The sequence below is a fragment of the Meles meles genome, chromosome 20 (assembly GCF_922984935.1).
Source record: "Meles meles chromosome 20, mMelMel3.1 paternal haplotype, whole genome shotgun sequence".
In the NCBI taxonomy this organism is placed as follows: Eukaryota; Metazoa; Chordata; class Mammalia; order Carnivora; family Mustelidae; genus Meles; species Meles meles.
In genome coordinates this window covers 116,025-132,052 of record NC_060085.1, presented here as the reverse complement: position 1 = coordinate 132,052, position 16,028 = coordinate 116,025, and the positions used below count along the sequence as shown (strand labels likewise).

At 65.5% G+C, this 16,028-nt stretch overlaps 2 protein-coding genes across 3 annotated transcripts in view; both read left to right on the top strand.

The window, feature by feature from the left end:
- The window catches only part of SHC2 (SHC adaptor protein 2), a 31,526-nt gene extending 20,768 nt beyond the window's left edge, over window positions 1-10,758 (top strand). The window contains exons 10-14 of one of the 2 annotated variants that reach the window (XR_006816469.1): window positions 471-614; window positions 2,351-2,661; window positions 4,906-5,039; window positions 6,305-6,438; window positions 6,615-10,758. Coding sequence is in view for 1 of the 2 variants with exons in the window: in XM_045991204.1 (XP_045847160.1) it covers window positions 471-614; window positions 2,351-2,661; window positions 4,906-5,034 (584 nt within the window). In the remaining variant the exon portion in view is untranslated. The remainder of the gene's footprint in view (window positions 1-470; window positions 615-2,350; window positions 2,662-4,905; window positions 5,040-6,304; window positions 6,439-6,614) is intronic. The other variant, XM_045991204.1, reaches the window with a different exon arrangement.
- A 927-nt stretch (window positions 10,759-11,685) lies between these two features.
- On the top strand, window positions 11,686-15,321 carry C2CD4C (C2 calcium dependent domain containing 4C). Its single transcript, XM_045989884.1, has 2 exons — window positions 11,686-11,836; window positions 12,377-15,321. The coding sequence occupies exon 2, from the start codon at window positions 12,414-12,416 to the stop codon at window positions 13,674-13,676; it is 1,263 nt and encodes a 420-aa protein (XP_045845840.1). The 5' UTR covers window positions 11,686-11,836; window positions 12,377-12,413; the 3' UTR covers window positions 13,677-15,321.
- The last annotated feature ends 707 nt before the right edge of the window (window positions 15,322-16,028 follow it).

The window sequence follows — 16,028 nt, the reverse complement described above, 5'->3', positions numbered from 1 at the left end:
TGTCAGGGTCTGGCAGAATCTGAGTGGCCCCAGGGGAGGAGAACTTGGCTGGCTCTGTGGGTTTCGAGCCATGACAGCGCTTCACGCACTCACAGTTAAGAAGAAAAGAAGGGAAACCCTGCAATAGTACAGACGCACGATCGAGGGACCCGCGTGTGTGGGGAACGTCGTTACACGGAGACCCGTTTCGCCGTCATTAGATTTTGGATGTGCACGTTAGCCTACGCGTGGGGCTTTCTGCCACCATCCCGCCTGGTGGCAGCGTCCCTGCCCGGGGTGGGGGGCCCTCAGAGCCCGCAGCCCCTGGGGGACATTCCTGGGGTCTGTCACTCCAGACGGTGCTGTGCAAGAGGGCCTGCAGCCCCCTGCCTGGAGGGCGGCAGGTGTGGGTGGGGCTCCCAGTGGGGTCCGCCCTGTTCCTGGGTCATGGGCTCCTGCAGCTGACCCTCCACTCGTCCTGTGCTCCCCAGGCCCGCCGGGGGACGGCTACGTGCAGGCCGACACCAGGGGCCCCAGAGACTACGAGGACCACCTGTACGTCAACACACAGGGTCTGGACGCCCCGGACGTTCTGCAGCCGGAGGACAGCCCCAAGAAGGATCTGTTTGACATGCGTATGTGGGGGCAGGCCAGCTGGAGGGGGGAGGCGTGCCCCTAGCAACCAGTGGTCTGACGGGGGCGGCCCAGCCTTCTTCCCCTTGGGACTTTGCAAGTTGCTGAGGGTGGGGTAGGGGTACTCCCTTGTCCGATAGGGGAGGCTCGGAGCCCCCATCCCTGGGACTCTGAAGTCTCTTGGGGGTGACCCGGTTTCCTCTCTGTAGGGGTCTCTACTCTGAGGGGAAGGGCATTGAAAGAGTGGCTGGCATGAGGGGGAAGGCTCAGGCCCCTCTTCTCTATGAGACGCCTCCATCTCTTGGGGGAGGCCTAGCTCCTTCCCTCGGGGTCTCCTTAGCCCGATGAGGGTATTTTAGCTCCTCTGTTGTTTGGGGAAGTGGGCCCAAACCCCTGCCACTGGGAATCCTGGCCCGATGGGGGAGGCACCCTTGGGGGGAGGACCCAGTCTGATGGGGCAGGCCTAACCACATACTGACAGAGTGAACAGCGGATGGGGGAGGCGTTTCCTTCCTTCCCTCTGGGATACCCTGGCCTGAGAGGACTCAGTCTGATGGAGGAGGCTTGTGTCCAAACAGCACCCTTATCTGCCACAGCACCAGCACCATCCTCTGACACAAGCACCGTGGGGCTCTTGGCTCTGTGCTGGCCCGCGTAGGGTCACTTCCCTTCCTCAGGACACCTCCCGAGTGGGAGATCCCCAAGAACCAACCAAGCCAGCTGGGGATTCCATCCTTCCCAGAGTCTGCCAAGCCCCCTCCCCCACCACTGATGTGGCAAGAGCTGAGGTCCCTTGAGCACCCAGCAGGCACCAGTCAGGGGACGAAAAGCGTGGCCCCTGCTGGCTCACAGCAGCCCTCAGATGGGAAAGGAGGTGCTCCATGGGAGCTCCTGAGGTCGGCTGTCCCCTAGGGGGCACGATGTCCCAGCAACCCCAGCCAGCCTCGTGTTGAGAATTCTAGGTCCGCGTTGGTTTGTCCAGCCTGGGTCAGTGGGTGGGAGGGTGACGGGTGTCCTGCCGGCTGGAGGCCAAGTCAGCTGCCCCTGGGCCAGCGAAGGAGTCAGGCAGGAGGGGTTCCCGAGGGGCAGAGGGAAGGCGTGTGGGGGCACAGGACACAGCTGTGCCAGGGTCGGGGTCAGGGCTGGGCTTCTGATCTGTGCTGTCCCACGTGCAGTTTTACCAGGGGGAGACAGGCTCTGAGAGGGCGAGTGGCCTGTCTGGTGTCACACTGTGCTGGCCATGAGCCTCAGAAAGCCTCTGCCGAGGCCAGAAGCTTGTCTAGGGGAGTGCGGGGGAGGGACGCCTGCCTGCCTCCTGCCACCAAGTGCACGGCTGTCTAGAGCGCAGAGTTGTATCGGGGGCTGGCGGGGCCATCAGGCGATCAGTGAAACAGGAGGTAGACGTGCCGGAAGTGAGCCAAAGCGACGAGAAAACTGGAGAGAGAGAAGCTCTTTATTTGCATGTATCTAAAAATCCGAGAATATCCCACGTAACTAGACCCAGGAGGCAGTGAAGAAGGCACCACCCAGCACACACCCACCCAGCACACACCCACCCAGCACACACCCACCCAGCACACACACGGAGCACGCTCAGCTCGCAGCCGGGCAAGGTCGCCCGAACAGCTCGGTTCCCCCGGAGTTCGGTCCGGTCTGGTCCTGCCCGCCCCGCCCCGCCCCTCCCTCTCCTGCAGCAGGCAGCCGGCCGTTGCCTCCTGCACGTCGTCCTCGCCTGCAGGGCCCTTCGAGGACGCTCTCAAGCTGCACGAGTGCTCTGTGGGGGCGGGCACGGCGGCGGCGCCCCTTCCCTTGGAGGACCAGTGGCCCAGCCCCCCCACCCGCCGCGCCCCCATCGCCCCCACGGAGGAGCAGCTGCGGCAGGAGCCCTGGTACCACGGCCAGATGAGCCGAAGGGCGGCGGAGAGGCTGCTTCGAGCCGACGGGGATTTCCTGGTGCGCGACAGCGTCACCAACCCCGGGCAGTACGTCCTCACCGGCATGCACGCGGGGCAGCCCAAGCACCTGCTGCTCGTGGACCCTGAGGGCGTGGTAAGGTGGGGCACAGGGGCTGGAGGCGGGGCCGGGGTGGGGCGTGGCCGTAGGCTGGGGGCGGGGTCGGGGACTGGAGGCGGGGCCGGAGTGGGGCGGGGTTGGGTCCGCAGGGGGGCGGGGTTGGGGGGGTCCGCAGGGGGGCGGGGTTGGGGGGTCCGCAGGGGGGCGGGGTTGGGGGGGTCCGCAGGGGGGCGGGGTTGGGGGGGTCCGCAGGGGGCGGGTCCGCAGGGGGCGGGTCCGCAGGGGGCGGGTCCGCAGGGGGCGGGTCCGCAGGGGGCGGGTCCGCAGGGGGCGGGTCCGCAGGGGGCGGGTCCGCAGGGGGCGGGTCCGCAGGGGGCGGGTCCGCAGGGGGCGGGGGAGGACGCGGCCCTGGCCGCCCTCTTCAGCCCTCCTTGGGTTTAATGAAGTGGTTTCCGAGTTGCAAGGCCTTTCCCGCGTGCCGGTTCTGCTCTCGACCAGGTGACTTAGAGTCACAAAGCGTGTCCTGCCGGGTCTGTCGAGTGTTCCCGAGTCCGCACAGCCTTTCGGGGGTTACGAGACCTTTTCCAGTTTCAAGGCCTTCCAAGGCCTACAAAGCACCGCGTTCATGCGCTGTGTGTCTCACAAGTACTGGGCCTTTGAGTGGTAAACACATGCTTTGCTTTTCCAGTGCTTTAGGGTCACAAAGCATGTTTCCATTTACTAGGAGTTCTGGGGTCTCCAAGTTACTGGATGTGCACTTTTCTCTCACCTTGACACCTTCGAAGCCTGCGTGTTTGGTTTGAAGAGATCACAAGGAGGCAGAGAGACAGGCAGAGGGAGAGGAGGAAGCAGGCTCCCCGCTGAGCAGAGAGCCCGGTGCGGGGCTTGATCCCAGGACCCTGAGACCATGACCTGAGCCCAAGGCAGAGGCTTAACCCACTGAGGCCCCTAGGCACCCCAAAGCCTGTGTGTCTTTTAAGTCTGTCTTTGAGCGGCATGATAGCCTTGCTGGGGATTTTCCCCTCTCCTTGAGGAACATGAAACCAGATGCCTCTTACCATTGCTTGCTATTCTCCAGTCCCTAAAGCACTGTGGGGTTTGCAGAGCACTTCTCAGTTTACAAGGAGTTCTGGAGTTTATGAAGCATTTTCCAGCATCCAAGGGCCTTGGGGTTACAGGGTATTGCCCAGGGGAAGGAGCCTGGGGTGTTAGGGTCTCCCCAGGTGCTTTGATGGCATCCAGCTGGGACCCCAGAACTGCCCTGGGAGCTCCAGCCACTCTCTGTCTCTCGGAGGGGCTCCCGCTCCCGTGGTGGGGGCGAGGCTGTGGGGCCTGTTCTCAGTTCCACTTGTGTGGCTTTCCTGTCACGTCAGAACCTCCTGGGCCCCGTTCCCCCTCGCTAAGGGGGTCTACCGGATAGGGTCCGCAACTCCTAAAGCTCCAGGAACTTGGAAGCTTCCTCAAATACTTGGTTAAAGGGCCGACTCCAGGTCCCAACCCCGGTTCTAGAGAAGTAGATGGTTTTGCCGCAGGGCTCAGGAGTGTGCCTTCGGAGCCTGCTTTGCCCACGAAGCAGGGGGCCAGAGGGTTCCCATCCAGGCTGGGTTCAGTCCTCGCCCGTGCTGATGTTCAGGTTTTCTCATTCCAAGAGGCAACAGGTGGTTCTCTGCTAGGTGTTCCCAAGATGTTCTGGGGGTGCCTGGCCAGACGGCGGCCAACGGAGTGGTTCCAACAAGGGCGGGGTCTTCTTCCCTGGCTCCGGCGGCTGCGGGTCTGAGATGCAGGTGTCGCGGGGCGGGCTCCTGCTGAAGCTTGGTGGGGAGGACCCTGTCTGGGCTTCCCCAGGTCCAGGAGGTGCCGCAGCCCTTTGGTCTCTGCCTTGCCTGCTTTCCATGTCCAACTTTTCTACTCTTACAAGGACGCCAGTCATTGGCTGTGGGGCCACCAGAATGCGCTCATCACGAGTCTCTTCACTTAAGCGCATCTCCAAATAAGGTCCCAGCTGCAGGTTCCAGGGGTTGGGACATCGACATGTCCCTTTTGGGGCCTCCGTTCCACTTGCTGTAGGAGGGGCGGCCCCAGGATCCTGTGGTTTGGAGCCCGTGCCCACACCCGACACCAGAGTTCTGAGTCTGATTCCACAAAGCGTCTGAGCTGTGGTTCTCAGACTTGAGCGTGCATCAGACCCCCGGGGAGGGCCCGTGGGAGCGCAGGTTCCCAGCCAGTGGGCCTCTCCACAGGGTCCTGGCGGTGCTGACGCTGAGGCTTCTGGCTATGCAGGTGCGGACCAAGGACGTGCTCTTTGAGAGCATCAGCCATCTGATCGACTACCACCTGCAGAGCGGGCAGCCCATTGTGGCCGCCGAGAGTGAGCTGCACCTGCGTGGTGTGGTCAGACGGGAGCCCTGAGCCAGGTGAGCCCTGAGCCAGGTGAGCCCTGAGCCCGGTGTGTACCTGCCCATAGGCTCCTAGCACTAAATTCACCCCGTCGTCTTCTCATTTTGAGAATTACAAGAGAATTCGCAGACTACAAAAGAATGCACCCATTTAAAGTGTGCAACTCAGTGGTTTTTAGTGTGTTTCGAGAAGTGCGTTCATTCTCTACCTAATTCCAGAACAGTCCATCATCCTGAAAGGCACCCCGTCCCCATGAGCTGTCACTCCCCCCTCCTCCCCCATTCCCGGACCTCACAAGCCCCCTTCCTATCTGTGGAGGAACCTGTTCTGGGCGTGTCACATGCGGGGACTCACACCCCTTGTGGCCTTCTGTGTCTGGTTCCCTCCCTGAGTGCCATGGGCTCGGGGTCCGTCCCCGGGCGTGTGGGGGCCTCGCTGCTGCTAGGGCCTGGGATGCTCCCGCGGGGACGCACACGTGTTCATCTGTTCACTGTCCGTGGACATTTGGGTGTTTCCACGTTTTGGTTGTTGTGTCATGAATGACGCCACTCAGAACGTGCACGTCCGTGTCTCTGTGTTTGTGTGTCTTCGTGGCTCCCGGGTCTACGCCCAGGAGTGGAACTGCAGAGTTGTCATGGCAACTCTGGGTCTCCCTGGTGATCCGGCATCTCTGGAGGAGGTGGCCGTACCCTGGAGAAAGGACTCGGGGCGGCCTGGGTCCGGGGGGTGTTCATGGGGAGGTGGGTGAGATGGAGAGGCACACCCTTGGCCGTCGGCTTTGGTGCTGGGGGGCCGTGGGAGGGTTTGAGCTGGGGGGGACAGGCAGGTCGGGGTGATTCCAGGACCTTTTTGGTGAGAGACTAGGGCCTCTGGGTGCGGCGGCGGGTGGTCTAGGTAGGGGAAGATGTAGCTGAGCCGGGCCGCATGGACGTCCACGGGGAGGCGGGCGAGAGAGGACCTGGGGTCTGAGAAGCCGGGAGCTCGGGGCTCAGCGGGGGAGGGAGGGGCTGCAAGAGAAGAGGGTTGTGGGGTTCCCCCCGGAGCTCAGCAGAGAGGAGTTTCCACCGGGTTGGGCTGCTCTCCAATCCCCCAGAACACGGGCCCCTTCCCGCCTCCTCCGGGTCCCCAGCCGGGCCTGAGGACACAGAAGGGGTTTCCAGCCTGGGGCCGGGCTTTAGGGGCTGGGAGTGGACGCCTAGATCACCGACATGGTCTGTGGTGCCTTTGGGGCTGGGAGTGGGCGCGCGTCAGGCTAAGACACGCTTCCCTTCCGTCCTCAAAGGGGTGTGTGAGCTGAGGAGCAGCGCTGCTGGCCGTCGCAGTCAGTGGCTGCTGAAGCAGCAGCCCCCACAGACTCCTGAGTCCCGGGTGGTTCTGAGCATTTTCATTCTGCAGAGAAAGGAACGGCACAGAGAGGTGAAGGCACTGCCCGAGGTCACACAGCAAGGACATGGGGCAGCTGGACCCCACCCTGGCCCCTCAGCCCGAGGACCCTGTCTGGGTCCCGCACCTGAGGTTGGGGGGGCCGCTTGGACCCGGGTCTCTGGTGGCCCGCAGCTGACCCCTGACCTCTCCTCTTCTATCGTCCCCAGGTGACGCTGCTCTGCTCCTGCTCCTGTCCTGCTCCGCAGACGCTCCCTGCCGAGGCCGTACGGGCTCCTCCGCTTGTCTCTGGGCCCTGGTCGGGCAGAGCCGCCGCTGTCTCTCCTTCCTCGTGTTGGGCCTCTGGATTTTCCTTCTCTAGCCGGCCCTGGGTTGGGCTGGCGAGGCCAAGAGATGGGGGGCAAAGACCCCCTTCCCTACCGACCCCTGCCTGCCTCCACCCTCTGCCTGGGGTGAGGGTGTCCATACCAAAGACAGAACCTTTTCTCATCTCTGAAGAAAGTACATCACAGAAACAGATCTTTCTCTCCGAGCCCTGGCCAGGGTCCCCACCGGGTCCAGCAGGCAGCATCTCTTTCCCCAGAGGGACCTCGGCTCACCTCCCTGGAAAGATGGGTTCTGTCCTTGACCGGTTCAGTTTCTCCACCTGAAAAATCAGTGCACAGTTGTCTTTTATGGGGAAGAATTGAGGGGCTTTGGGTCCTCAGGCCGGGACACCTATGGATGTTGGCATTGGGGTATGGGAGCCGCAGGGCTCACTGGGACGGTGGGGGGCATCCGGGCAGCACCAGGACAGTCCGCCCTGGTGGGGGGTGGTCATGAGGGCCCTGTCCTCCCAGCTGTGCACCTGGACTGGACGTTTGGGTCTGTCTGTAATTACATGTGGGGATGATGGATGAGGGGCCCTTGGGTTGGGAGGCCCAGGCCAGTCTCCCAGTGGAAAGCAAGGCACCGGTGTGCCCTCCCCTCGCGGGAGGGTGTGGCCCGGGGGGTGGCGCTCCCAGAACCGCAGCGCTGCCCTCATGCCTGTCTCCAACCCCAGATACAGGGCCCCACTCCCCTGTCAGACCCAGCCCCGTCCTGTGCAGGGAAGCACCACAGTTTATCTCCCGCGGCTGCCGATCTCGGTCTTGGAAGAATGCTGGGCGAGGAGCTCTTCCTCTCCTCCTCCTGACGGCTCTTAACTCAGCCCCGAATGTGGCCTGACTTCCCAGCTGTCCCCATTGCTGTCCCCGGAGCCTCCACGCATCCCCAAAACCTGCCCAGACCTCCCTCACGTGACCTCCTCTCTCCCCGGGACCCCTCCTCCCTCACGTGACCTCCTCTCTCCCCGGGACCCCTCCTCCCTCACGTGACCTCCTCTCTCCCCGGGACCCCTCCTCGGACCATCCCAGAGAGCCCCTCCCGGCCCTCACCGCACCCTGCCAGGGCCACACCTGTGCCTGGGGCCTGGTTTCTGAGGTCAGCAGGCCCCATCCCCACACCCTGGGGAAGCAGCAGCCCCCGTAGTCTGTCTGTAACTGGGGGGTGGGGGGAGCTGTCAAAAGGCGGAGCCGGGGGGGACTCTGATACCTTGTTTCTTAGAGACATGGAGATGGCAGGGCCAGTCTCTGTTCGTCCGTCTGTCCACCTGCCCACCGTCTGCTCCCCCATCCATCCGTAATTCATCTCACCCTGGTATCCTTCAGCATTCTGGCACTGGGCTCCCCTTATCTGCCTGGACCTCCGGTGGGTGACGAGGCTTCAGGAGGGACCGAGACCGATCTGTCCTCACAGACTTGACAGTCGAGTGACATGATGACGACAGGAAAGGACGGAGGCTTGGAATTTAGCCCAGGAAATCCAGGAGGGAGGGAATGACCCAGAGTCTGTGGTCTGGAGGATGAGCGGCCCCAGGGAGGAGGACAGCGTTCTAGGCTGGAGCAGGGCATTGCAAAGGCCCTGTGGTGTGTTGCTTGCAGCACAGTGAGGGACTAGAAGGGTGGCCTGTGTGGCTGATGGTGAGATCAGAGGGGCAGTGGAGTGGAGGGCATGGCTGGGGGGAGCTTGGAGTCGGGAGCAGCTGCTGGAGAGCTTTTAGGCACAGAAAAGATAGGGTTCCTAAGTGGGAAGTGTCCGTTGGGGACAGGAGAGGAAGAGGGGGCAGTTGGGAGACTCCCTGGGCTCTGGACTAGGGGAGTCTCATTCAGAGACTTGTAGGCTCGCGAAGGGTCCTAAAGCACTTTGTTCATGCATCCGTTCCCTTGCGTCGTCCCTCAAAGCCTGTCTGTAAGGCGCGCCCCTGCCGACGCCTGGTGCTCCCATTCTCCCCGCTGGACAGATGGGGAAGCAGAGGCTGAGGGGCAGAGCTGGGACTCCCACCCCCTCACCTCTCCTGTCCAGCTCTCTGAGCTGGGAAAGCCGGGTCCGGGGGGCCCTGCAGCGATGGGGCCTGTGAGCCTGGCCGCCGGGTCACCCGTGTGCCGCCAGTCATACGGCTACAGATGCTCCTTGGGCCGGCCTCACCCTCAGGAAGCCTTGGGGTGGGAGGCGGCCACCATGCAGCCTCGGACTGCCCGCGGCCCTTCCCGGAATTGGGCTACTGCCCGTGCCTCAGTTTCCCCATCTGGAAACCGGGACGGTGGCCCCCCTCCATGGTGGGTTAACCTGTGCCTCGCTGGGCGGATGTCTTCCTGTCCCTCTTCAAGGGCAGGAGGCAGGTGCGTGGGTTAGGGTGACTTCTCAGGAGCTTTTTTCTTGGCGCTTCCTCAAGGAGCTGTCTGCTGGTGGCCGCCAGGGGCAGCCGGGCTCCTGGGAAGCGCCCTGTCCTTCCTGTCTCCCACAGGTTAGTCCCTGGGGGCTGGGAGTGGAGAACCGAGGTCCTGCAGCATGAGGGGGCCTGACCAGGGTGGGAGGGGCCCCCTCCCCAGCCTCCCCACGGCTGATCCCAGGAAAGCTGCCGCTTGGGGTGTGGGGACAGTCCTGGGGCTACGCCACGCCGACCAGCCTCAGGGCTCCGCAGAGGAGGTGGGTTTTGCCGACTGGGAGAGGCTCCTGTTTGTGGAGCGCAAGGCTGACTAACCAGCGGGCAGAGCCAGGGCCCCGGGGCCCTGCCCCTCCTCAGGCAGATGTCTGGGACATCCCCCCAGGTTCCTTGTCGCTCTGGGCCTCGGTTTCCCCAGCCCCTGAAGGTGATGGGCTGGGGGCCCAGGGGAGGGGCTTCTGCTGAGACAGCTGTGCTGGGGTCCCGTGGAGGCCGGGCCAGCCCCTTCCTCAGCAGCAGCAGCTCCCAGGAAACGACGCCCAGTGCCTCTGCACGGTGTTCCAGGCCCTGTCGTAAACGTCCTGCCTGGCGTCACCCATGCACCCTCACGCTGAGGCGGTGTGCAGGGCCAAGTGCCTGGGGCACAGAGGCAGAGGTCTGGACACCCGCCAGCCGGCACGCAGCGGCAAGTGTTGGCGTCAGGGTTCCAATCCCAGGGGAGCCCCTCCAGATTAGGGTCCCTGGTTGAGCAGCACGGGAATCGGCTCAGAAGCTCAAGGCATCTGCCCCCAACCTGACGGGGGGGGGACCCTGCCCCAACGGGTAAGAGGGCAGTGAGGCCCCCAGGACCCAGGCTGGCTTGGCTCCCGAAAACCCGGTGCTGTTCCCCCCCACCGAGACCTGACTCCGTCACTTTCCCTTTGTGAACGCCTCTGTCCCTGTTCATGCAACAGAGGAAAGTGGCTTGTGGCCTCCGAGACCCGCCCTCCTGCCCACTGCAGGACCGAGCGATACTCGAGGACCTAGCTTCGCACTGTGGTGCTAGTTCATCCCCTCGTCTGGCAGGTGTTTGTTAAAGACCCCGTGTCTTGGGGTCACAGCAGGGGTAAGGCTGCCTTCCTGCCTTCCTCCCTGTAGCTCGTGGCCCAACAGGGCAGTGGCCATCAGCCAAATATGTGCTCTAGGGCGCTCTTCATCATGGCTAGAGATGGGGTTCAGTGGGCGCGTAGTCCAGCTGGGACGCTCCGTGGAGGCTGAGGTGAACTGAGGCATTCGCTGGCATCTGCCTCCTCTGTGGGACTTGGTGGCCGTGGCAGTGTTCCTCCCAACACAGAAAGGGGCTCAGCGTTTGCTGAGAGAAGAAAGCCGAGACAGACCTTCAGCGCAAGTCACGGACCTCCCTGAGCCTTGCTTTTCCCATCTGAAGCCTGGAACTCCAGACCCGACCTCACTCCGAGGGGTTCTGTTGCACGCCCTCCAGCCCCCCTGTGCTGCTGTCTGCTGGCGAACCCGCGGTCATTCCAGTCCAGCCCCATCCTAGCCGGGGCACGAGGAGGAACACAGGAGGCTCCTGGACAATCATAGTTTAATAAAGTTCAGGCTTTGGGCTAGTCCTGGCAGCCCATTAACTTGCTGGCTTCTCGCAGATCAAGACTGGACGGGGGCCTGCTTGGCTCTAGGGTCCAGAAGGGGATGTGGAGGCAGGGAGGGAGGGCCAGGGGCGAGGGAGCAGAGGCTCAGGGGGGCAGAGCTCAAGGCAAGAGCGGCAGGATCCGGGGACCCTGTGGTTTCAGGAGTGGCCAGGCCTGGCGGTGGGTCCCGGCCGTCCCCCTCCACACCTCTCAGTCTCAGCCGTGATTGGCGTGGTGGGTGCTCTCCCATCTCCCCTCAGATCACATCTTCCCGTCTGTCACCAAACCGACACGCACAATGTGTCTGTGTGCCTGTCCCCGCGCCCCTGGCACTGGGAACCATCGGTAGGCCGGACCGGGACCGCTGCCACCAGCCGCTCAATAAACACGCACGCCGCTCCTCGGGGGGGGGGGGGGGGGCCGCTGCCCTGGACACCTGTCTACCGGTCCGGGAGGAGCGGGTCTCAGCTGCTGGGTCCTCAGGTCTGGGAGGAGACCCTCACTTCGACCTGCCCTGGCTGGGGAGAGCCGTGGGGCCTGCCCTGGGGTCGCTGTGAGCGCTTAGGGGCCCGGCCCTGACAAGGCGCTCGGTGACAAATTCGGCCGCGCCCCTTTGCCGTCGTTTGATGCACGCCCGGGAGTCAGTCCGGAGGGCGGCCCCCCACACCCCCAGAACCGGCCCGAAGCGCGTGGGCTCGCGCCCCGCCCAGGCGGACGGAGCAGGGCCGGGGGCGACCGGGGGTCCGCGACGTCGCGGGTCCGCACGCACAGCGCTAGGGGTGGCCGCCCACACGGCCTGCTGCCCTCCCACCTGCGCGCCCGGGCCGGGTCCGGCCGAAGGGCGGGGCGGGGCGGGGCGCGCGCGGCCGCACTAGGAGGAATACGGCGGCGCGGCCGGGCGGGGCGGTTTCCCGCGGCCGGCGAGGGAGTCCCTGCTGCGCCGCCGCCGCCCGAGCGGGAGCTGCGGCCGCGTCCCCCGCCGGGCCCGGACCTTCCGCCAAGACCCCGGCGTGCCCCGCGGGACCGCCCGCAGCCTCGGGCCGCCGCCGCGGGGCAGGTGAGTGCGGGGACCCCGCCGCGGCCCGAGGCCCCCGCCCCCACCCCGCGCGCCTGGCGGGTGCGGAGGACCGAGAGCGCGGGGTCAGCTCGCCGCGTCGCCCCGGCGCGTCCCCCGCCCCAGCCCCCACCCGGGTGCCTGCGCGCCCCGAGCTGGGCGAAGCCACAGGTGGGTGGGAGCCGCGGGGGTGGCGGCGCGGGCCCGGACGTCCCGGGGGCCCGCACTCTCCTGCGTGTCGTCCCCTCGGACTGAGCGCGGACCGTTCCGAAAGCGCTTTGAGATCCTTACCGCGGGGTGGGGCGGGAGGGGGGCCGCTGTCCCCTGGGAGCGACCGGGGATTGGAGCGCCGCCCCCGCCTGGCCCCCTCGCACGGGGTCTGGGAACTTAAGCCCGGTCTCTCTTGGGAGGCGAGGGGAGGCGCGGCACGCCCTGAGTGACCCTGCGGGCTCCCTGAAGGCCAGGGCCTTGTCCTTGTGGCCCCCCGCCCCCCCTTCCAGGCCCGGGGAGCCTGCAGCTCCTGACCCCTGCTTCTCCTCCCAGACTCCGCAGAGCTCCTGACCTCCCCCTGCCCGGCCCCATGAAGAAAACCAACCTGTGGTTCTTGGAGCGTCTTCGGGGGTCTGGGGAGAACGTCCCTCCCGGGAGCGAGGCGGGGGACAGGGCTTCCAAGGGGCCCCTGTACAGCAATGTGCTCACACCCGACAAGATCCCCGACTTCTTCATACCCCCCAAGCTGCCCGCGGGCCCCGCGGAGCCGGAGGGGCCGGCCGAGCTGGGCCCCACCTCGTCAGAGCAGAGCCTGGCCTCAGGGACACCCCGACGAGCCCCCCGGAGCCCCCGGCTGCCGGCCAAGTTGGCAGCTGAGAGCAAGAGCCTGCTGAAGGCAGCCTCGAGGCATGTGATCCAGGTCGAGAGTGCAGAGGACGGGCCGCCTGAGGAGGCTGCCACCAATGCCGACCCCCAGGCCCAGGGCGCCATGTCCCTGCCCTCTGTGCCCAAGGCTCAGACGTCCTACGGTTTCGCCACGCTGGCTGAGAGCCCCCACACGCGGCGTAAGGAGTCCCTGTTCCACAGCGAGCACGGAGCCCTGGCGCAGGTGGGCTCCCCAGGTGCCGGGCGCCGTCGGGGGGGCGCCAAGGCCAATGGGGGCGACGGGGTGCCAAGGGAGGCTGGTGGGGTCCTCATGAGCCCCGGCCGCTACTTCAGCGGTGGGGAGAGTGACACGGGGTCCTCTGCCGAGTCCTCCCCTTTCGGGTCCCCTTTGCTGTCGCGCTCTGTGTCTCTGCTGAAAGGGTTCGCCCAGGACAGCCAGGCCAAAGTGAGCCAGCTCAAGCACTCCGCGGGCCGGCACGGCTCCCTGTCCGCCGAGGACAGTGCGCCGGACACCAGCCCCAGGGCTCGGCGCCGCCTGGCCCGCAGGCCCACCCCTGAGCCGGGCCCCGAGCCCGGCCAGGCGCCCCGTGCCGAGCACGCAGTCCCGATGGGCCCCCGGGGCAGCGTGCGCCTACTGGCGGAGTACGAGGCCGCCCAGGCCCGCCTGCGGGTGCGCCTGCTGGCCGCCGAGGGCCTCTACGACCACCTCTGTGACGCCCGCTCCATCAACTGCTGCGTGGGGCTGTGCCTGGTCCCCGGCAAGCTGCAGAGGCAGCGCAGCACCATCATCAAGAACAGCCACCACCCCGTCTTCAACGAGGACTTCTTCTTCGACGGCCTGGGGCCGGCCAGTGTCCGGAAACTGGCCCTGAGGATCAAGGTGGTGAACAAGGGCAGCAGCCTCAAGCGGGACGCACTGCTTGGGGAGAAGGAGCTGCCCCTGACCTCGCTGCTGCCCTTCTTGTAAAGGCCCCTCCCTCTCTGCCCTCCTGCTCTGACCCCCGTGGGCAGGAGGCCGGGCCAGGCCAGCAGCCCGGGAGGGGCAGGGCGGGGGGGGAGGGCTGTTTAGGCCCCGGCTGGGCTCCGGGCGATGCTGGGGTTACTGGCGACCGTGACCGGAACTCTTTCGTGGGCTCATTTTCTCAGAGGAGGAAGCGGGGCCGCCAGGGAAAAGAAGGGGACACTGTGCAGGGCGGAGTGTCCTCCCCGACCCTGTGCCCTAAGTTCGTGCTCCTTCACCCCTTTCAGACTTCGGGAGGGGGTCCTCTGGGGAGGGTGGTCGCCAGGAACCCGTGCCTGGAGGCCGTGCGAGTGGATCACAAGCCTGGAGGGGCCGGATCCGAGGCTGAGCCCAGTGTTTCCCACGGTTGTGTGTGACTCCCCCTGGCCTGGCCCGGCAGACCCCTGCGCCCCCCCCCCCCCCACAGCGGTCCCAGGCCCGGGATCTGCCGGCAGCACCCGTGAGGCTGCAGGAGACACCCCACCTGGGTTAGACACCCCACCTGGGTTAGACACCCCACCTGGGTTAGGCTCTGGAGCAAAGTGGGTTGGGAGGCCGGGGGGCCCCCCGCTGGCAACACGCAGGTAGAGAAGGGAGGCCGCATTGCCCTGGGGCTCTCCTCCGGCCCGGCCCGGCGCCTGTCCGCTGTTCTCCAGCCCCTTCCCTGCCCCGCCGGCCTCCTCAGCCTCAGAACAGCCCAGAGCGCTCCCAGCTCCAACTCCCTCATCCCTCCGAGGCGGGGGCCGCCCCCCCCCCCCCCCCCCCCCCCCGCCCACACAGCCCTTGGCCGCTGGACGCCAGGAGGTGATAGCCAGGGCTGAGGCTTGGACTTTCCCTCCAGGCAGGAAGTAGGTTTTGGTTGGCCTGCATGGGGTGGAGGGACGGAGCTGGCGGGTGGGGAGGACCCCTGGTGTGCCCCTTCCTGTCGCGTGGGTTCCGTGTTGTGTCCGTCGGTGGGTCCTCGAATGACAGTCTGTGAACATTTCCCAGCTTCACCCGGCAGAAAGGGTCCGTTGGAAGCACGGGCCAGGCCAGGCGGGCCTCTTGGTCCTGGGCTGTCCAGTGGGCATGGCTGGACTGGGGCAGCTCCTGGGGGTCCCGGGCAGCCCTCCCTACCCAGACGTCGTTCCTCCTGACGAGGTTTCCAAATGGCATCGGGGGAGGGATGAAGGAGATTTCCCCCACAGCCAGGGGAAGCACTTGTTTCCCTTTGCACTTTGGGACTGAGAATTTGGGGCCCTGGGAGCTGAGGCCCCTTGCTGTGCGCCCCCTGCCCCCCATCTCTGCCCTAGGCCTGCTCCTTCACGCTCCCCGCTCTTGGTGTTGGGGCTTCCTCTTTCCTCTAGAACCTGGGGACCCCCCAGGGCCAGGTTCGTGGGCTGGAGCAGGTGGACCAGGGACCGTGCCCTGAGTCAGACGCTTGGAGCTTGTACCCACCCCCCGACCCTGACCTCCCAGCCCTGCTGTCCCTCTGGGGGGGCCCTTCTATGTGGCCCCCCACTATTTGATATCTTTGTGCTCCAAGCTGACTGTGGTGAATCTTGAAGACGCCTTCTCCCAAGTGTGTGTGTTTGTAAATGCTGTTTTTAGTGCAATAAAGGTGTTTCCTGGAGTGCGGGGGTGGCGGTCTGTGTGCTCGGGTGTTTAGTAACAAGAGGAATTTTGCCTTGAGCTCCAGGGAGGGTGGTGGGGCCTTCTGATCCCAGAAGCCTCCCAGTTCTCAGGTGCTCTGCGTCTGTCTCCTGCTTGGGGTGGGGGCGGGAAGGTGGACCGTATGGGGGGGGCGTGCCATGGGGGTCGCCAGGCCCTGACATGGTGCCGGCGAGCACGCATCAACCCGCGGGTCTGTGTGCGGGTCCTGTCCGTGCCAGCATCCCGCCTCCCAGACAAGGGCAGGAGTCGCTCCGTGCCGTGCTCAAGGGCCTCTAGCTGGTGAGAGCCGGGCCTGGAAGCCGCACCCTCGCTGTGGCCACTGGACGGAGGCCAGGACCTGCCCCTTCCAGGCTCTGCCCACCTGCGGACACACCGGGCTTGCAGTGTCCTCACCAACGGGGACCCCGTCAGATGCCATTGGCCGCCAGGGCAGGAGCACCCCCCCCCCGCTGTCACCTGGTCCTCCTCGGCCCCTGTGACCAGACAGACAGCAGGAAGCTCGTGTATCGGCCAGGAGGCCCCCCCGGGACTGGGGGACAGGCCATTCACATTGATGCCGGTCCCTGGGCCTGGAAGGCCTCCTCGCCCCCAACTTCACTTTCAGTCTTCGGCTGAGATGGCACCTCCTCCAGGAAGCCTTCCCAGTCCTCTCCGCTGGGGTGTGGG